Below are 21,967 nucleotides of genomic sequence, written 5' to 3'. Positions count from 1 at the left end.
CACTCGGGGTGTGTTATAACAGTCGGTGTGGCTTTCGGGGTGTGTTATAACAGTTAGTGTGACACTCGGGGTGTGTTATAACAGTCAGTGTGACATTCGGGGTGTGTTGCAACAGTCAGTGTGACACTCGTGGTGTGTTATAACCGACAGTGTAACACTCGGGGTGTGTTATAACATACAGTGTGACACTCGGGGTGTGTTATAACAGTCGGTGTGACACTCGGGGTGTGTTATAACAGTCGGTGTGACACTCGTGGTGTGTTATAACAGTCAGTGTGACACTTGGGGTGTTTTATAACAGACAGTGTGACACTCGGGGTGTGTTATAGCAGTCAGTGTGACACTCGGGGTGTGTTATAGCAGTCAGTGTGAGACTCGTGGTGTGTTATAGCAGTCAGTGTGACACTCGGGGTGTGTTATAGCAGTCAGTGTGACACTCGTGGTGTGTTATAACAGACAGTGTGACACTCGGCGTGTGTTATAACATACAGTGTGACACTCGGAGTGTGTTATAACAGTCGGTGTGACACTCGGTGTGTGTTATAACAGTCGGTGTGGCTTTCTGGGTGTGTTATAACAGTCAGTGTGACACTCGGGGTGTGTTATAACAGACAGTGTGACACTCGGGGTGTGTTTGAACAGTCAGTGTGACACTCGGGGTGTGTTATAACAGTCGCTGTGGCTTTCGGGGTGTGTTATAACAGTCAGTGTGACACTCGGGGTGTGTTATAACAGTCAGTGTGACATTCGGGGTGTGTTGCAACAGTCAGTGTGACACTCGTGGTGTGTTATAACCGACAGTGTGACACTCGGGGTGTGTTATAACATACAGTGTGACACTCGGGGTGTGTTATAACCGTCGGTGTGACACTCGGGGTGTGTTATAACAGTCGGTGTGGCTTTCAGGGTGTGTTATAACAGTCAGTGTGACACTCGGGGTGTGTTATAACAGACAGTGTGACACTCGGGGTGTGTTGCAACAGTCAGTGTGACACTCGTGGTGTGTTATAACAGACAGTGTGACACTCGGGGTGTGTTATAACAGTCAGTGTGACACTCGGGGTGTGTTATAAGAGTCAGTGTGACACTCTTGGTGTGTAATAACACACAGCGTGACATTCGGGGTGTGTTATAACAGTCAGTGTGACACTAGGGGTGTGGTATAACGGACAGTGTGTTTCTCGGGATGTGTTAAAACACTGTGACACTCGTTTGCTTTAACAGTCAGTGTGACACTCGGGGTGTGTTATAACACAGTGTAACACTCGGGGTGTGTTATAACAGTCAGCGTGACACTCTGGGTGTGTTATAACAGTCAGTGTGACACTCGGTGTGTGGTATAACAGTCAGTGTGACATTCGGGGTGTGTTATAGCAGTCAGTGTGACACTCTTGGTGTGTTATAGCAGTCAGTGTGACACTCGGGGTGTGTTATAACAGACAGTGTGGCTTTCGGGGTCTGTTATAAAAGTCTGTGTGACACTCGGGGTGTGTTATAACATACAGTGTGACACTCAGGGTGTGTTATAACAGTCGGTGTGACACTCGGGGTGTGTTTTAACAGTCAGTGTGGCTTTCGGGGTGTGTTATAACAGTCAGTGTGACTCTCGGGGTGTGTTATAACAGTCAGTGTGACACTCGGGGTGTGTTGCAACAGACAGTGTGACACTCGGGGTGTGTTGTAACAGACAGTGTGTCACTCGGGGTGTGTTAAAACAGTCAGTGTGACACTCGGGGTGTGTTATAGCAGTCTGTGTGACACTCGGGGTGTTATATAACAGTCAGTGTGACACTCGGGGTTTGTTCTAACAGTCACTGTGACACTCGAGGTGTGTTATAACAGTCAGTGTGACACTCGGGGTGTGTTATAACAGTCAGTGTGATACTCGGGGTGTGTTTGAACAGTCAGTGTGACACTCGGGGTGTGTTATAACAAACAGTGTGACACTCGGGTGTGTTGTAACAGTCAGTGTGATATTCGGGGTGTGTTGTAACAGTCAGTGTGACACTCGGGGTGTTTTATAACAGTCAGTGTGACACTCGGTGTGTGGTATAACAGTCATTGTGACACTCGGGGTGGGTTATAACAGTCTGTGTGACACTCGGGTTGGGTTATAACAGTCAGTGTGACACTAGGGGTGTATTATAACATTCAGTGTGACACTCGGGGTGTGTTATAACAGTCAGTGTGACACTCGGAGTGTGTTATAACAGTCAGTGTGACACTCGGGGTGTGTTATAACAGGCAGTGTGACACTCGGGGTGTGTTATAACAGACAGCGTGATAATCGGGGTGTGTTGTAACAGTCAGCGTGACATTCGGGGTGTGGTATAACAGACAGTGTGACACTCGTGGTGTGTTATAACAGTCAGTGTGACACTCGGGGTGTGTTGCAACAGTCAGTGTGACACTCGGGGTGTGTTGTAACAGACAGTGTGACACTCGGGGTGTGTTAAAACAGTCAGTGTGACACTCGGGGTGTGTTATAGCAGTCAGTGTGACACTCGTGGTGTGTTATAGCAGTCAGTGTGACACTCGGGGTGTGTTATAGCAGTCAGTGTGACACTCGTGGTGTGTTATAACAGACAGTGTGACACTCGGGGTGTGTTATAACATACAGTGTGACACTCGGGGCCTGTTATAACAGTCAGTGTGACACTCGGGGTGTGTTATAACAGACAGTGTGACACTCGGGGTGTGTTTGAACAGTCAGTGTGACACTCGGGGTGTGTTATAACAGTCGGTGTGGCTTTCGGGGTGTGTTATAACAGTTAGTGTGACACTCGGGGTGTGTTATAACAGTCAGTGTGACATTCGGGGTGTGTTGCAACAGTCAGTGTGACACTCGTGGTGTGTTATAACCGACAGTGTAACACTCGGGGTGTGTTATAACATACAGTGTGACACTCGGGGTGTGTTATAACAGTCGGTGTGACACTCGGGGTGTGTTATAACAGTCGGTGTGGCTTTCAGGGTGTGTTATAACAGTCAGTGTGACACTCGGGGTGTGTTATAACAGACAGTGTGACACTCGGGGTGTGTTGCAACAGTCAGTGTGACACTCGTGGTGTGTTCTAACAGTCAGTGTGACACTCGGGTTGTGTTATAACAGTCAGTGTGACACTCGTGGTGTGTTATAACAGTCAGTGTGACACTTGTGGTGTTTTATAACAGACAGTGTGACACTCGGGGTGTGTTATAGCAGTCAGTGTGACACTCGTGGTGTGTTATAGCAGTCAGTGTGACACTCGGGGTGTGTTATAACAGACAGTGTGACACTCGGCGTGTGTTATAACATACAGTGTGACACTCGGAGTGTGTTATAACAGTCGGTGTGACACTCGGTGTGTGTTATAACAGTCGGTGTGGCTTTCTGGGTGTGTTATAACAGTCAGTGTGACACTCGGGGTGTGTTATAACAGACAGTGTGACACTCGGGGTGTGTTTGAACAGTCAGTGTGACACTCGGGGTGTGTTATAACAGTCGGTGTGGCTTTCGGGGTGTGTTATAACAGTCAGTGTGACACTCGGGGTGTGTTATAACAGTCAGTGTGACATTCGGGGTGTGTTGCAACAGTCAGTGTGACACTCGTGGTGTGTTATAACCGACAGTGTGACACTCGGGGTGTGTTATAACATACAGTGTGACACTCGGGGTGTGTTATAACCGTCGGTGTGACACTCGGGGTGTGCTATAACAGTCGGTGTGGCTTTCGGGGTGTGTTATAACAGTCAGTGTGACACTCGGGGTGTGTTATAACAGACAGTGTGACACTCGGGGTGTGTTGCAACAGTCAGTGTGACACTCGTGGTGTGTTATAACAGACAGTGTGACACTCGGGGTGTGTTATAACAGTCAGTGTGGCTTTTGGGGTGTGTTATAACAGTCAGTGTGACACTCGGGATGTGTTATAACAGTCAGTGTGACACTCGGGGTGTGTTATAACAGTCAGTGTGACACTCGGGGTGTGTTCTAACAGTCAGTGTGGCTTTTGGGGTGTGTTATAACAGTCAGTGTGATACTCGGGGTGTGTTATAACAGTCAGTGTGACACTCGGGGTGTATTATAACAGTCAGTGTGATACTCGGGGTGTGTTATAACAGCGTGTGACACTCGGGTTGTGTTATAACAGTCAGTGTGACACTCGGGGTGTGTTATAAGAGTCAGTGTGACACTCTTGGTGTGTAATAACACACAGCGTGACATTCGGGGTGTGTTATAACAGTCAGTGTGACACTAGGGGTGTGGTATAACGGACAGTGTGTTTCTCGGGATGTGTTAAATCACTGTGACACTCGTTTGCTTTAACAGTCAGTGTGACACTCGTGGTGTGTTATAACACAGTGTAACACTCGGGGTGTGTTATAACAGTCAGCGTGACACTCTGGGTGTGTTATAACAGTCAGTGTGACACTCGGTGTGTGGTATAACAGTCAGTGTGACATTCGGGGTGTGTTATAGCAGTCAGTGTGACACTCTTGGTGTGTTATAGCAGTCAGTGTGACACTCGGGGTGTGTTCTAACAGACAGTGTGGCTTTCGGGGTGTGTTATAAAAGTCTGTGTGACACTCGGGGTGTGTTATAACATACAGTGTGACACTCAGGGTGTGTTATAACAGTCGGTGTGACACTCGGGGTGTGTTTTAACAGTCAGTGTGGCTTTCGGGGTGTGTTATAACAGTCAGTGTGACTCTCGGGGTGTGTTATAACAGTCAGTGTGACACTCGGGGTGTGTTGCAACAGACAGTGTGACACTCGGGGTGTGTTGTAACAGACAGTGTGTCACTCGGGGTGTGTTAAAACAGTCAGTGTGACACTCGGGGTGTGTTATAGCAGTCTGTGTGACACTCCTGGTGTGTTATAGCAGTCAGTGTGACACTCGGGGTGTGTTATAGCAGTCAGTGTGACACTCGGAGTGTGTTATAACAGTCAGTGTGACACTCTGGGTGTGTTATAACAGAGAGTGTGGCACTCGAGGTGTGTTATAACAGTGATTGTGACACTCGGGGTGTGTTATAATAGACAGTGTGACACCCGGGGTGTGTTATAACAGACAGTGTGACATCCAGGGTGTGTTATAGCAGACAGTGTGACACTCTGGGTGTGTTATAACAGACAGTGTGACACTCGGGGCGTGTTATAACAGTCAGTGTGACACTCGGGGTGTGTGATAACAGTCAGCATGACACTCGGGGCGTGTTATAACAGTCAATGTGACACTCGAGGTGTGTTATAACAGTCAGTGTGACACTCGGGGTGTGTTGTAACAGACAGTGTGACACTCGGGGTGTGTTTTTACAGACAGTGTGACACTCGGGGTGTGTTATAACAGACAGTGTGACACTCGGGGCGTGTTATAACAGTCAGTGTGACACTCGGGGTGTGTGATAACAGTCATTGTGACCCTCGGGGTGTGTTTTTACAGACAGCGTGACACTCGGGGCGTGTTGTAACAGTCAGCGTGACACTCGGCGTGTGTTGTAACAGTCAGCGTGACACTCGGGGTGTGTTATAACAGTCGGTGTGGCTTTCGGGGTGTGTTATAACAGTCAGTGTGACACTCTGGGTGTGTTATAACACAGTGTGACACTCTGGGTGTGTTATAACAGTCAGTGTGACCCTCGGGGTGTGTTTTTACAGACAGCGTGACACTCGGTGCGTGTTATAACAGTCAGTGTGACACTCGGGGTGTGTTATAACAGTCAGTGTGACACTCGGGGTGTGTTATAACAGAGAGTGTGACCCTCGGTGTGTATTATAACAGTCAGTGTGACACTCGGGGTGTGTTATAACAGTCAGTGTGACACTCGGGGTGTGTTATAACAGTCAGTGTGGCACTCGGGGTGTGTTATAACAGACAGTGTGACACTCGGGGTGTGTTTTTACAGACAGCGTGACACTCGGGGCGCATTATAACAGTCAGTGTGACACTCGGGGTGTGTTATAACAGGCAGTGTGACACTCGGGGTTTGTTATAACAGTCAGTGTGACACTCGGGGCGTTTTATAACAGTCAGTGTGACACTCTGGGTGTGTGATAACAGTCAGCATGACACTCGCCGTGTGTTTTAACAGTCATTGTGACACTCTGGGTGTGTCATAACAGTCAGTGTGACCCTCGGGGTGTGTTTTTACAGACAGCGTGACACTCTGGGTGTGTTATAACAGTCAGTGTGACACTCGGGGTGTGTTATAACAGAGAGTGTGACACTCGGGGTGTGTTATAACGGACAGTGTGACATCCGGGGTGTGTTATAACAGACAGTGTGACATCCGGGGTGTGTTATAACAGACAGTGTGACACTGGGGCTGTGTTATAACAGACAGTGTGACACTCGGGGTGTGTTATAACAGAGAGTGTGACACTCGGGGTGTGTTATAACGGACAGTGTGACATCCGGGGTGTGTTATAACAGACAGTGTGACATCCGGGGTGTGTTATAACAGACAGTGTGACTCTCGGGGTGTGTTATAACAGACAGTGTGACACTCGGGGTGTGTTATAACAGACAGTGTAACATCCGGGGTGTGTTATACCAGACAGTGTGACACTCGGGGTGTGTTATAACAGACAGTGTGGCACTCGGGGTGTGTTATAACAGACAGTGTGACACTCGGGGAGTGTTTTTACAGACAGCGTGACACTCGGGGCGCATTATAACAGTCAGTGTGACACTCGGGGTGTGTTGTAACAGAGAGTGTGACACTCGGGGTGTGTTGTAACAGGCAGTGTGACACTCAGGGTGTGTTTTTACAGACAGTGTGACACTCGGGGTGTGTTGTAACAGAGAGTGTGACACTCGGGGTGTGTTATAACTGTCAGTGTGACACACGGGGTGTGTTTTTACAGACAGTGTGACACTCGGGGTGTGTGATAACAGTCAGCGTGACACTCGGGGTGTGTTATAACAGTCAGTGTGACACTCGGGGTGTGTTGTAACAGACAGTGTGACACTCTGGGTGTGTTGTAACAGGCAGTGTGACCCTCGGAGTGTGTTATAACAGTCAGTGTGACACTCGGGGTGTGTTGTAACAGACAGTGTGACACTCGGGGTGTGTTATAAAAGGCAGGTCACACTTTTTCAATGTCAGATCGAGAATTCCTTGTAACACTGTGACATCGATCATTACATGTTTTCTAATCACTTTCTTGCTTTAATTTTTCAGATTTTTAATGTTGCCTCAAAGATTAATCAGACAGACCTGGAATATTTAGAGGTGCTCTTTCATCATTTTCATTTCACCAATTTTCGGTTGCCTTCCTGTGTCTCTGCTCTCTGTCCCTTTTCACAATTTATCATTTACCTCTTGGTCTCCCCACCACACTGTATATGACGGTTTGTTATTCACTCAGGTTGTCGGAAGTAGGGAATGGCTCGGGCTTAATTCCCACCCTCCCCAGTGAGCTAGATAAGCTCCCCCCCCCCCCCAAAAAACCCCCCAACAACCCCCCCCCCCCCCCCCCCCCAGTGTGGGATTGATTATCACCCACACACTGAGACAGGGAAAGGCCCAGACTTCATTCCCAGCCTCCTCAGTGAGTTAGGTAATCTCTCCACCCCCCAGTGTCATGATTTGGAGATGCCAGTGTTGGACTGGGGTGTACAAAGTTAAAAATCACACGACACCAGGTTAGAGTCCAACAGGTTTGTGTGAAATCACTAGATTTCAGAGCACTGCTCCTTCATCAGGTGATTGTGGAGGAAACAATTGTCCGGCACAATTTATCGCAAAAGTTTACAGCATGATGCAACTGAAATTAGACATTGAAAAATACCTTGATTGTTTGTTAAGTCTCTCATCTGTTAGAATGGCCATGTTAGTTTTACTTCTTTCATATGGAAATCATGAATTTTCTCTTTTAGAAGTTACATTCTCAAGTGAACTTTAACAATTGGTGTCTTCCCAGACAATTAATTGGATATAAGCACCTCTGTGTGTTGCTGTCTGTACCATAATGTTTAGACTGATTCTAATCTAAAAAATGAATTAACAGAATCTTTCATGGATTCATGCAGTTTTTGAGCAAAGTACAATGTAACTCTGCAAGTACAAATTCACCCCACAAACTTATATGTGTATGTGCGCATGTAGGGGTGTGTGTGTGTGTATATGTGTTTGGAGTGCATGTGTGTGTATGGTGCAATGGGGTCACCTCCAGTGTGACATGAACCCAACGTCCTCAACCATGACCTTGGGTTCATGTCACACACACACACACACACAGGTATACAAACACACAGTGATTGGATGTGTTGTGTCTTGCTTTCCAGATGTTTCTGGACATGGCCCAACAGGTTGGAGAGGTTCTTGACTTGGACCCTATTCAGGTAATGGAGAGTGTACGATCTGATTCCCATTGTATTGCCTTGGGTACAGGGACTGAGAGTGGGAGAGAATTTACAGAACATCATCACAACTTTGTGACACCTCAAAATGTTTTCCATCCAAAGGAGCCCTCCCTCAGTGTAGTCACAGATGCAATGTGAGGTAATGGAGTGGCTAATTTCTGTAGAGGAAGAGCCCATGAACAATGCCAGCATTGTGCTGAGAATTTGCATCCCCTTCATGAGCACTCCCTCCTGACACCAGAATTCCATGTGTTTCTGGGGAGGCTTGTAGGGTCAGAAATGTTAGTGTGATGTAAAAAAAAAGAAAAATTTTCTACTCAGATGGACACAAATCACCACATTGCAGTATGTTAAGAAGGTCCAGAGATGTATTTTAAGTTTTATTTCAAACATAATAAATTATATTCACACACTGAAACTCTCACACTCACTCTGTCTCAGACAAATGCAATAGAAGCACAGAAACACAAACATTTACGTACACTTTCACACACAGAGAGGCACACATGTACTGAAACATGAAGCAAACTGCACCTCTGAAGCATCCCAACTCTGTGACTGGATTCACATTCAATCTCTCCAACGTGGCAATAACCCAGGTTTAACGGGAATTTCTCTCTTTCACTAGCATCTGGATATACTGGTACGTGATTGGGAATGGTCTGAAAATTACGGCAAGGAATCTGGGAAGGAATATCTGCTGGAGACAAAAAAGGTAAAGACTGAACCTGTGCTTTCACTTGATGAATGGGATTGACATGCAGCTGGGTGAACATCACTGTATCTAGAGGCAGGAACTCACAGCATTGAGGGGGTCAGAAACAGTGTGAGGGAGGGGGATTAACATCAGTAGGGATACAGTCAGTAACACAGGGCACTGGGGGGGGGGGAGAGGGGTTACTGAGGGACAGTGTGAGGGAGGGGGATTAACATCAGTAGGGATACAGTCAGTAACACAGGGCCCTGGGGGGGAGAGGGGTTACTGAGTGACAGTGTGAGGGAGGGGGATTAACATCAGTAGGGATACAGTCAGTAACACAGGGCCCTGGGGGGGGGAGGGGTTACTGAGGGACAGTGTGAGGGAGGGGGATTAACATCAGTAGGGATACAGTCAGTAACACAGGGCCCTGGGGGGGAGAGGGGTACTGAGTGACAGTGTGAGGGAGGGGGATTAACATCAGTAGGGATACAGTCAGTAACACAGGGCCCTGGGGGGGAGAGGGGTTACTGAGTGACAGTGTGGGGGAGCTGGATTAACATCAGTAGGGATACAGTCAGTAACACAGGGCCCTGGGGGGGAGAGGGGTTACTGAGGGACAGTGTGAGGGAGGGGGATTAACATCAGTAGGGATACAGTCAGTAACACAGGGCCCTGGGGGGGAGAGGGGTTACTGAGGGACAGTGTGAGGGAGGGGGATTAACATCAGTAGGGATACAGTCAGTAACACAGGGCCCTGGGGGAGAGAGGGGTTACTGAGGGACAGTGTGAGGGAGCTGGATTAACATCAGTAGGGATACAGTCAGTAACACAGGGCCCTGGGGGAGAGAGGGGTTACTGAGGGACAGTGTGAGGGAGCTGGATTAACATCAGTAGGGATACAGTCAGTAACACAGGGCCCTGGGGGAGAGAGGGGTTACTGAGTGACAGTGTGAGGGAGGGGGATTAACATCAGTAGGGATACAGTCAGTAACACAGGGCCCTGGGGGGGAGAGGGGGTACTGAGTGACAGTGTGAGGGAGAGGGATTAACATCAGTAGGGATACAGTCAGTAACACAGGGCACTGGGGGGGGAGAGGGGTTACTGAGTGACAGTGTGGGGGAGCTGGATTAACATCAGTAGGGATACAGTCAGTAACACAGGGCACTGGGGGGGAGAGGGGTTACTGAGTGACAGTGTGAGGGAGCTGGATTAACATCAGTAGGGATACAGTCAGTAACACAGGGCACTGGGGGGGAGAGGGGTTACTGAGGGACAGTGTGGGGGAGCTGGATTAACATCAGTAGGGATACAGTCAGTAACACAGGGCCCTGGGGGGGGGAGAGGGGTTACTGAGGGACAGTGTGAGGGAGGGGGATTAACATCAGTAGGGATACAGTCAGTAACACAGGGCCCTGGGGGGAGAGGGGTTACTGAGTGAGAGTGTGAGGGAGCTGGATTAACATCAGTAGGGATACAGTCAGTAACACAGGGCCCTGGGGGGGGAGAGGGGTTACTGAGGGACAGTGTGAGGGAGGGGGATTAACATCAGTAGGGATACAGTCAGTAACACAGGGCCCTGGGGGGGAGAGGGGTTACTGAGGGACAGTGTGGGGGAGGGGGATTAACATCAGTAGGGATACAGTCAGTAACACAGGGCCCTGGGGGAGAGAGGGGTTACTGAGTGACAGTGTGAGGGAGCTGGATTAACATCAGTAAGGATACAGTCAGTAACACAGGGCCCTGGGGGGAGAGGGGTTACTGAGTGACAGTGTGAGGGAGCTGGATTAACATCAGTAGGGATACAGTCAGTAACACAGGGCCCTGGGGGGGAGAGGGGGTACTGAGTGACAGTGTGAGGGAGGGGGATTAACATCAGTAGGGATACAGTCAGTAACACAGGGCACTGGGGGGGGAGAGGGGTTACTGAGTGACAGTGTGGGGGAGGGGGATTAACATCAGTAGGGATACAGTCAGTAACACAGGGCACTGGGGGGGAGAGGGGTTACTGAGGGACAGTGTGAGGGAGGGGGATTAACATCAGTAGGGATACAGTCAGTAACACAGGGCCCTGGGGGGGAGAGGGGTTACTGAGGGACAGTGTGAGGGAGGGGGATTAACATCAGTAGGGATACAGTCAGTAACACAGGGCTCTGGGGGGGGGGGAGAGGGGTTACTGAGTGACAGTGTGAGGGAGCTGGATTAACATCAGTAGGGATACAGTCAGTAACACAGGGCCCTGGGGGGAGAGGGGTTACTGAGTGACAGTGTGAGGGAGCTGGATTAACATCAGTAGGGATACAGTCAGTAACACAGGGCCCTGGGGGGGAGAGGGGGTACTGAGTGACAGTGTGAGGGAGGGGGATTAACATCAGTAGGGATACAGTCAGTAACACAGGGCCCTGGGGGGGGAGAGGGGTTACTGAGTGACAGTGTGAGGGAGGGGGATTAACATCAGTAGGGATACAGTCAGTAACACAGGGCCCTGGGGGAGAGAGGGGTTACTGAGTGACAGTGTGAGGGAGGGGGATTAACATCAGTAGGGATACAGTCAGTAACACAGGGCCCTGGGGGGGGAGAGGGGTTACTGAGGGACAGTGTGAGGGAGGGGGATTAACATCAGTAGGGATACAGTCAGTAACACAGGGCACTGGGGGGGAGAGGGGTTACTGAGTGACAGTGTGAGGGAGGGGGATTAACATCAGTAGGGATACAGTCGGTAACACAGGGCCCTGGGGGGGGAGAGGGGTTACTGAGTGACAGTGTGAGGGAGCTGGATTAACATCAGTAGGGATACAGTCAGTAACACAGGGCCCTGGGGGGGAGAGGGGTTACTGAGTGACAGTGTGAGGGAGGGGGATTAACATCAGTAGGGATACAGTCAGTAACACAGGGCACTGGGGGGGGAGAGGGGTTACTGAGGGACAGTGTGAGGGAGGGGGATTAACATCAGTAGGGATACAGTCAGTAACACAGGGCCCTGGGGGGGAGAGGGGTTACTGAGTGACAGTGTGAGGGAGGGGGATTAACATCAGTAGGGATACAGTCGGTAACACAGGGCCCTGGGGGGGGAGAGGGGTTACTGAGTGACAGTGTGAGGGAGCTGGATTAACATCAGTAGGGATACAGTCAGTAACACAGGGCCCTGGGGGGGAGAGGGGTTACTGAGTGACAGTGTGAGGGAGGGGGATTAACATCAGTAGGGATACAGACAGTAACACAGGGCCCTGGGGGGGAGAGGGGTTACTGAGTGACAGTGTGAGGGAGGGGGATTAACATCAGTAGGGATACAGTCGGTAACACAGGGCCCTGGGGGGGGAGAGGGGTTACTGAGTGACAGTGTGAGGGAGCTGGATTAACATCAGTAGGGATACAGTCAGTAACACAGGGCACTGGGGGGGGGAGAGGGGTTACTGAGTGACAGTGTGAGGGAGCTGGATTAACATCAGTAAGGATACAGTCGGTAACACAGGGCCCTGGGGGGGGAGAGGGGTTACTGAGTGACAGTGTGAGGGAGCTGGATTAACATCAGTAGGGATACAGTCAGTAACACAGGGCACTGGGGGGGGAGAGGGGTTACTGAGTGACAGTGTGAGGGAGGGGGATTAACATCAGTAGGGATACAGTCAGTAACACAGGGCCCTGGGGGGGAGAGGGGTTACTGAGGGACAGTGTGAGGGAGGGGGATTAACATCAGTAGGGATACAGTCAGTAACACAGGGCCCTGGGGGAGAGAGGGGTTACTGAGTGACAGTGTGAGGGAGCTGGATTAACATCAGTAGGGATACAGTCAGTAACACAGGGCCCTGGGGGGGAGAGGGGTTACTGAGTGACAGTGTGAGGGAGGGGGATTAACATCAGTAGGGATACAGACAGTAACACAGGGCCCTGGGGGGGAGAGGGGTTACTGAGTGACAGTGTGAGGGAGGGGGATTAACATCAGTAGGGATACAGTCGGTAACACAGGGCCCTGGGGGGGGAGAGGGGTTACTGAGTGACAGTGTGAGGGAGCTGGATTAACATCAGTAGGGATACAGTCAGTAACACAGGGCACTGGGGGGGGGAGAGGGGTTACTGAGTGACAGTGTGAGGGAGCTGGATTAACATCAGTAAGGATACAGTCGGTAACACAGGGCCCTGGGGGGGGAGAGGGGTTACTGAGTGACAGTGTGAGGGAGCTGGATTAACATCAGTAGGGATACAGTCAGTAACACAGGGCACTGGGGGGGGAGAGGGGTTACTGAGTGACAGTGTGAGGGAGGGGGATTAACATCAGTAGGGATACAGTCAGTAACACAGGGCCCTGGGGGGGAGAGGGGTTACTGAGGGACAGTGTGAGGGAGGGGGATTAACATCAGTAGGGATACAGTCAGTAACACAGGGCCCTGGGGGAGAGAGGGGTTACTGAGTGACAGTGTGAGGGAGCTGGATTAACATCAGTAGGGATACAGTCAGTAACACAGGGCACTGGGGGGGGAGAGGGGTTACTGAGTGACAGTGTGAGGGAGGGGGATTAACATCAGTAGGGATACAGTCAGTAACACAGGGCCCTGGGGGGGAGAGGGGTTACTGAGGGACAGTGTGAGGGAGGGGGATTAACATCAGTAGGGATACAGTCAGTAACACAGGGCCCTGGGGGAGAGAGGGGTTACTGAGTGACAGTGTGAGGGAGCTGGATTAACATCAGTAGGGATACAGTCAGTAACACAGGGCACTGGGGGGGGAGAGGGGTTACTGAGTGACAGTGTGAGGGAGGGGGATTAACATCAGTAGGGATACAGTCAGTAACACAGGGCCCTGGGGGGGAGAGGGGTTACTGAGGGACAGTGTGAGGGAGGGGGATTAACATCAGTAGGGATACAGTCAGTAACACAGGGCCCTGGGGGGGGAGAGGGGTTACTGAGTGACAGTGTGAGGGAGGGGGATTAACATCAGTAGGGATACAGTCAGTAACACAGGGCCCTGGGGGGGAGAGGGGTTACTGAGGGACAGTGTGAGGGAGCTGGATTAACATCAGTAGGGATACAGACAGTAACACAGGGCACTTGGGGGGGAGAGGGGTTACTGAGTGACAGTGTGAGGGAGCTGGATTAACATCAGTAGGGATACAGTCAGTAACACAGGGCACTGGGGGGGGAGAGGGGTTACTGAGTGACAGTGTGAGGGAGGGGGATTAACATCAGTAGGGATACAGTCAGTAACACAGGGCCCTGGGGGGGAGAGGGGTTACTGAGGGACAGTGTGAGGGAGGGGGATTAACATCAGTAGGGATACAGTCAGTAACACAGGGCCCTGGGGGGGGAGAGGGGTTACTGAGTGACAGTGTGAGGGAGGGGGATTAACATCAGTAGGGATACAGTCAGTAACACAGGGCCCTGGGGGGGAGAGGGGTTACTGAGGGACAGTGTGAGGGAGCTGGATTAACATCAGTAGGGATACAGACAGTAACACAGGGCACTTGGGGGGGAGAGGGGTTACTGAGTGACAGTGTGAGGGAGCTGGATTAACATCAGTAGGGATACAGTCAGTAACACAGGGCACTGGGGGGGGAGAGGGGTTACTGAGTGACAGTGTGAGGGAGGGGGATTAACATCAGTAGGGATACAGTCAGTAACACAGGGCACTGGGGGGGAGAGGGGTTACTGTGTGACAGTGTGAGGGAGGGGGATTAACATCAGTAGGGATACAGTCAGGAACACAGGGCACTGGGGGGGGGGGAGAGGGGTTACTGAGTGACAGTGTGAGGGAGGGGGATTAACATCAGTAAGGATACAGTCGGTAACACAGGGCCCTGGGGGGGAGAGGGGTTACTGAGGGACAGTGTGAGGGAGGGGGATTAACATCAGTAGGGATACAGTCAGTAACACAGGGCCCTGGGGGGGAGAGGGGTTACTGAGGGACAGTGTGAGGGAGCTGGATTAACATCAGTAGGGATACAGTCAGTAACACAGGGCCCTGGGGGGAGAGGGGTTACTGTGTGACAGTGTGAGGGAGCTGGATTAACATCAGTAGGGATACAGTCAGTAACACAGGGCCCTGGGGGGGGGAGAGGGATTACTGAGGGACAGTGTGAGGGAGCTGGATTAACATCAGTAGGGATACAGTCAGTAACACAGGGCCCTGGGGGGAGAGGGGTTACTGTGTGACAGTGTGAGGGAGCTGGATTAACATCAGTAGGGATACAGTCAGTAACACAGGGCCCTGGGGGGAGAGGGGTTACTGAGTGACAGTGTGAGGGAGGGGGATTAACATCAGTAGGGATACAGTCAGTAACACAGGGCCCTGGGGGGAAAGGGGTTACTGAGGGACAGTGCGAGGGAGCTGGATTAACATCAGTAGGGATACAGTCAGTAACACAGGGCACTGAGAGGGGAGAGGGGTTACTGAGTGACAGTGTGAGGGAGCTGGATTAACATCAGTAGAGTTACATTCAGTAACACAGGGTGCAGGGAGGGGGTGGGGTTACTGAGTGACAATATGTACAAGCTAACCCATTTGGGATTTTGCCAAACAGTTTCTAACTTGTTTATGCAGGCAATTCAGAATTCTGAATCCGAATTATCTGCACCGCTGATGAAGCAACTATCAGAGTGTGATTGCTTTCTGCTGCCTAATCCTGGAAAGAAAATCAGAATAAGTACCACCGGTCGCTGGAATGGTATGTTTGGGGATTCCCTTGTGACACACAGCTACTGAATGTGACCCTAATGCAATGTAATGAGCAATCCGTAGCTCAACCCAGTTTGACTACATGTTATCTAACGCTCTATGTCCCCTCAGTCCCAGAGCGGGAAAGGGCTGTCATTACACTCAGGTTGAATAATATATTTATTTTCCCTGTCAGACATGAGTGAGGATTTCAAGAATTCCCTTGATGATTACGCCTCTTCTGTCCTGCGATCTTTACCAACCAGTGCACGAACAGCTAACAAGGGTTCAGTGGTGTCTGGCTTCAAGTTTTTTGAAAGAATGAAGGTATCAATCCAACCTCTGGTCTAACCATTGATCATAGAGCGATGTTCTGTTTTTTATTGTCGTAAGTTCTGTGTAATTGTCATCTCTTTCTAATTCTCACAACAGTTGTTCACAAAAACAATTGAGAGATACTCAAAGCACATCACAACACCACTCCAGGTAAGTCATTGTGATTATTGTAGAGGTGACAAAATGAAATGGTCTGAGAGACACCAGTCAGTGTCCTAATATCTCCGTCAGAGAGAGAGGTGGGGTGGGGGGGTGAGGGGAGGAGTAGTGGGGTTGGGAGCAATGAGAGACACCAGTCATTGTCTGGATATCACCCTTGAGGAGAGACTGGACCGAGAGACACCAGTCAGTGTACAGATATCTCCCTGAGAGAGAGAGAGAGTGGGGACTGAGAGACACCAGTCAGTGTACAGATATCTCCCTGATAGAGAGAGAGAGGGGACTGAGAGACACCAGTCAGTGTACAGATATCTCCCTGAGAGAGAGAGAGAGAGGGGACTGAGAGACACCAGTCAGTGTACAGATATCTCCCTGAGAGAGAGGGGACTGAGAGACACCAGTCAGTGTACAGATATCTCCCTGAGAGAGAGAGGGGACTGAGAGACACCAGTCAGTGTACAGATATCTCCCTGGGTGGGGGGGGGGGAACTGAGAGACACCAGTCAGTGCACAGATATCTCCCTGAGAGAGAGGGGACTGAGAGACACCAGTCAGTGTACAGATATCTCCCTGAGAGAGAGAGGGGACTGAGAGACACCAGTCAGTGTACAGATATCTCCCTGAGAGAGAGGGGGGACTGAGAGACACCAGTCAGTGTACAGATATCTCCCTGAGAGAGAGAGAGAGGGGACTGAGAGACACCAGTCAGTGTACAGATATCTCCCTGAGAGAGAGAGAGGGGACTGAGAGTCACCAGTCAGTGTTCAGATATCTCCCTGAGAGAGAGTGAGGGGACTGAGAGACACCAGTCAGTGTACAGATATCTCCCTGAGAGAGGGGACTGAGAGACACCAGTCAGTGTACAGATATCTCCCTGAGAGAGAGAGAGAGGGGACTGAGAGACACCAGTCAGTGGACAGATATCTCCCTGAGAGAGAGAGAGGGGACTGAGAGACCCCAGTCAGTGTACAGATATCTCCCTGAGAGAGAGAGGGGGGACTGAGAGACACCAGTCAGTGTACAGATATCTCCCTGAGAGAGAGAGAGAGAGAGAGAGAGAGAGAGAGCGAGAGAGTCATGATTTGGAGATGCCGGTGTTGGACGGCAGTGGACAAGGTTAAAATTACAGCAGGTCTGGCAGCATCCGAGGAGCAGGAGAATCGACGTTTCGGGCAAAAGCCCTTCATCAGGAATGCAGCTGTGAGCCGAGGGGCTGATGAGATAAATGGGAGGGGTGGGCCTGGGGCTGGAGGGGGGAAGGTAACTGAGAGTGCGATAGGTGGGTGAAGGTGATAGCTCAGAGAGGAGGGTGGGGCAGATAGGTGGGAAGGAAGATCGGCAGGTAGGACAGGTCATGAGGATGGTGCCGAGGCGGAGGGTAAGGTGCGGGGAGAGGAAATGATGACATTGATGCCATCAGGTTGGACAGTCTTGAGGCGGAAGATGAGGCGTATTTCCTTCAGGCGTCAGGTGGTTCGGGAGTAGGGATGGATGAGGCACAGGACCCTGCATTATCTTGGTTGTGTGGGAAGGGTAATTGAAGTGTTTGGCCACATCTGAAATAGTCTGTAAGTCTACACACACATGCACGTGCGCACGCACATGCGCACACACTCACTCAGTCTCCCTTGCACACACACATTTAAGTTTGTGGGGTGAATTTGTGCTTGCAGCATTACATTTTATTTTGCTCAAAAAGTACATAAATCCATATAAAATTCTGTAAATCCTACTTTAGAAATAGAATCAGTCTGACCTAACACTGGGACACAAACAGACTTTAACTTCACACCTTCAATGCATTATCTGAGCTGAGATGACACCTATTAAGACCATAAGACATAGGAGTGGAAGTAAGGCCATTCGGCCCACTGAGTCCACTCCGCCATTCAATCATGGCTGATGGGCATTTCAACTCCACTTACCCACATTCTCCCCGTAGCCCTTAATTCCTTGTGACATCAAGAATTTATCAATCTCTGCCTTGAAGACATTTAGTGTCCCGGCCTCCACTGCACTCCGCGGCAATGAATTCAACAGGCCCACCATTCTCTGGCTGAAGAAATGTCTCTGCATTTCTGTTCTGAATTTACCCCCTTTAAATCTAAGGCTGTGTTCACGGATCCTAGTCTCCTCGCCTAACGGAAACAATTTCCTAGCGTCCACCCTCTCCAAGCCATGTATTATCTTGTAAGTTTCTATTAGATCTCCCCTTAATCTTCTAAACTCCAATGAATACAATCCCAGGATCCTCAGCCATTCATCATATGTTGGACCTACCATTCCAGGGATCATCCGTGTGAATCTCCGCTGGACACGCTCCAGCGTGTCCCTCCTGAGGTGTGGGGACCAAAACTGGACACAGTACTCCAAATGGGGCCTAACCAGAGCTTTATAAAGTCTCAGTAGCACAACGGTGCTTTTATATTCCAACCTTCTTGAGATAAATGACAACATTGCATTCGCTTTCTTAATCACGGACTCAATCTGCATGTTTACCTTTAGAGAATCCTCAACTAGCACTCCCAGATCCCTTTGTACTTTGGCTTTATGAACTTTCTCACCGTTTAGAAAGTAGTCCATGCTTGTATTCTTTTTTCCAAAGTGCAAGACCTCGCATTTGCTCACATTGAATTCCATCAGCCATTTCATGGACCACTCTCCCAAACTGTCTAGATCCTTCTGCAAGGTAAAAACAATAACTGCAGATGCTGGAAACCAAATACTGGATTAGTGGTGCTGGAAGAGCACAGCAGTTCAGGCAGCATCCAACGAGCAGCGAAATCGACGTTTCGGTAGATCCTTCTGCAGCCTCCCCACTTCCTCAGTACTACCTGCCTGCCCACCTAACTTCGTATCATCTGCAAACTTCGCTAGAATGCCCCCAGTCCCTTCATCCAGATCATTAATATATAACGTGAACAGCTGTGGCCCCAACACTGAACCCTGTGGGACACCGCTTGTCACCAGCTACCATTCCGACAAAGAACCATTCATCCCAACTCTCTGCCTTCTGTCAGACAGCCAATCCTCAATCCATACCAGTAGCTCACCTCGAACACCATGGACCCTCATCTTGCTCAGCAGCCTCCCGTGTGGCACCTTATCAAAGGCCTTTTGGAAGTCTAGATAGACCACATCCACTGGGTTTCCCTGGTCTAACTTGTCACCTCTTCAAAGAATTCTAACAGGTTTGTCAGGCACGACCTCCCCTTACTAAATCCATGTTGACTTATTCTAATCCGACCCTGCTCTTCCAAGAATTTAGAAACCTCATCCTTCATGATGGATTCTAGAATTTTACCCACAACCGAGGTTAGGTTAATTGACCTATAATTTTCCATCTTTTGTCTTGATTCTATTGTTAAAAGCTGTCTTGAAAATGTAAGTTTAAAACATGTTCTGGGATTTACAAATGAAGGAACCAAAACTAACATGATCATTCTAAAAGATGAAAGACTCAAGCTAAATTTGTTTAATATGACATTCCATGACATTGCAATCCTGTTGTTGTATGATTCTGCTCCTCGACCACCTGATGAAGAAGCAGCACTTCAAAACCTAGTGCCTCCAAATAAATCTGTTGGTCTGTAATTTTGTGTTGTATGATTTTTAACTTTGAGAGAGAGAGGGGGAAGTGAAAGACACAGGTCAGTGTACAGATATCTCCCTGAGAGAGAGAGAGGGGACTGAGAGACACCAGTCAGTGTACAGATATCTCACTGAGAGAGAGAGGGGACTGAGAGACACCAGTCAGTGTACAGATATCTCCCTGAGAGAGAGAGAGAGGGGACTGAGAGACACCAGTCAGTGTACAGATATCTCACTGAGAGAGAGAGGGGACTGAGAGACACCAGTCAGTGTACAGATATCTCCCTGAGAGAGAGAGAGAGGGGACTGAGAGACACCAGTCAGTGTACAGATATCTCCCTGAGAGAGAGAGGGGACTGAGAGACACCAGTCAGTGTACAGATATCTCCCTGAGAGAGAGGGGACTGAGAGACACCAGTCAGTGTACAGATATCTCCCTGAGAGAGAGAGGGGACTGAGAGACACCAGTCAGTGTACAGATATCTCCCTGAGAGAGAGGAGGGACTGAGAGACACCAGTCAGTGTACAGATATCTCCCTGAGAGAGAGAGAGAGGGGACTGAGAGACACCAGTCAGTGTACAGATATCTCCCTGAGAGAGACAGAGAGAGAGACACCAGTCAGTGTACAGATATCTCCCTGAGAGAGAGAGGGGGTACTGAGAGATACTAGTCAGTGTACAGATATCTCCCTGAGAGAGAGAGAGAGAGAGACCAGTCAGTGTCCAGATATCTCCCTGAGAGAGAGAGGGGACTGAGAGACACCAGTCATTGTACAGATATCTCCCTGAGAGAGAGAGAGAGGGGACTGAGAGACACCAGTCAGTGTACAGATATCTCCCTGAGAGAGAGAGGGGACTGAGAGATACCAGTCAGTGTACAGATATCTCACAGAGAGAGAGGGGACTAAGAGACACCAGTCAGTGTACAGATATCTCCCTGAGAGAGAGAGAGAGGGGACTGAGAGACACCAGTCAGTGTACAGATATCTCCCTGAGAGAGAGAGGGGACTGAGAGACACCAGTCAGTGTACAGATATCTCCCTGAGAGAGAGGGGACTGAGAGACACCAGTCAGTGTACAGATATCTCCCTGAGAGAGAGAGGGGACTGAGAGACACCAGTCATTGTACAGATATCTCCCTGAGAGAGAGAGAGAGGGGACTGAGAGACACCAGTCAGTGTACAGATATCTCCCTGAGAGAGAGAGGGGACTGAGAGATACCAGTCAGTGTACAGATATCTCACAGAGAGAGAGGGGACTAAGAGACACCAGTCAGTGTACAGATATCTCCCTGAGAGAGAGAGAGAGGGGACTGAGAGACACCAGTCAGTGTACAGATATCTCCCTGAGAGAGAGAGGAGGGACTGAGAGACACCAGTCAGTGTACAGATATCTCCCTGAGAGAGAGAGAGAGGGGACTGAGAGACACCAGTCAGTGTACAGATATCTCCCTGAGAGAGAGAGAGAGAGAGACACCAGTCAGTGTACAGATATCTCCCTGAGAGAGAGAGGGGGTACTGAGAGATACTAGTCAGTGTACAGATATCTCCCTGAGAGAGAGAGAGAGAGAGAGAGAGAGACCAGTCAGTGTCCAGATATCTCCCTGAGAGAGAGAGGGGGTACTGAGAGATACTAGTCAGTGTACAGATATCTCACTGAGAGAGAGAGGGGGGACTGAGAGACACCAGTCAGTGTACAGATATCTCCCTGAGAGAGAGAGAGAGAGGGGACTGAGAGATACCAGTCAGTGTACAGATATCTCCCTGAGAGAGAGGGGACTGAGAGACACCAGTCAGTGTACAGATATCTCCCTGAGAGAGTGGGGGACTGAGAGACACCAGTCAGTGTACAGATATCTCCCTGAGAGAGAGAGAGGACTGAGAGACACCAGTCAGTGTACAGATATCTCCCTGAGAGAGAGGGGACTGAGAGACACCAGTCAGTGTACAGATATCTCCCTGAGAGAGTGGGGGACTGAGAGACACCAGTCAGTGTACAGATATCTCCCTGAGAGAGAGAGTGGGGACTGAGAGACACCAGTCAGTGTACAGATATCTCCCTGAGAGAGAGAGGGGACTGAGAGACACCAGTCAGTGTACAGATATCTCCCTGAGAGAGAGAGGGGACTGAGAGACACCAGTCAGTGTACATATATCTCCCTGAGAGAGAGAGGGGACTGAGAGA

The 21,967-nt window shown here is 50.0% G+C and overlaps 1 protein-coding gene across 1 annotated transcript in view; it reads left to right on the top strand.

The window, feature by feature from the left end:
• The window catches only part of LOC140471624 (uncharacterized), a 247,244-nt gene that overhangs the window by 149,856 nt on the left and 75,421 nt on the right, over window positions 1-21,967 (top strand). The window contains exons 5-10 of the mRNA XM_072567433.1: window positions 7,168-7,218; window positions 8,274-8,330; window positions 8,980-9,066; window positions 15,584-15,707; window positions 15,894-16,024; window positions 16,130-16,183. Of these exons, the coding sequence (XP_072423534.1) occupies window positions 7,168-7,218; window positions 8,274-8,330; window positions 8,980-9,066; window positions 15,584-15,707; window positions 15,894-16,024; window positions 16,130-16,183 (504 nt within the window). The remainder of the gene's footprint in view (window positions 1-7,167; window positions 7,219-8,273; window positions 8,331-8,979; window positions 9,067-15,583; window positions 15,708-15,893; window positions 16,025-16,129; window positions 16,184-21,967) is intronic.

The sequence above is a fragment of the Chiloscyllium punctatum genome, unplaced genomic scaffold (assembly GCF_047496795.1).
Source record: "Chiloscyllium punctatum isolate Juve2018m unplaced genomic scaffold, sChiPun1.3 scaffold_130, whole genome shotgun sequence".
NCBI classification, from domain to species: Eukaryota; Metazoa; Chordata; class Chondrichthyes; order Orectolobiformes; family Hemiscylliidae; genus Chiloscyllium; species Chiloscyllium punctatum.
The sequence above is the reverse complement of the archived record's forward strand: the minus strand, read 5'-3'. Positions and strand labels throughout refer to the sequence as shown.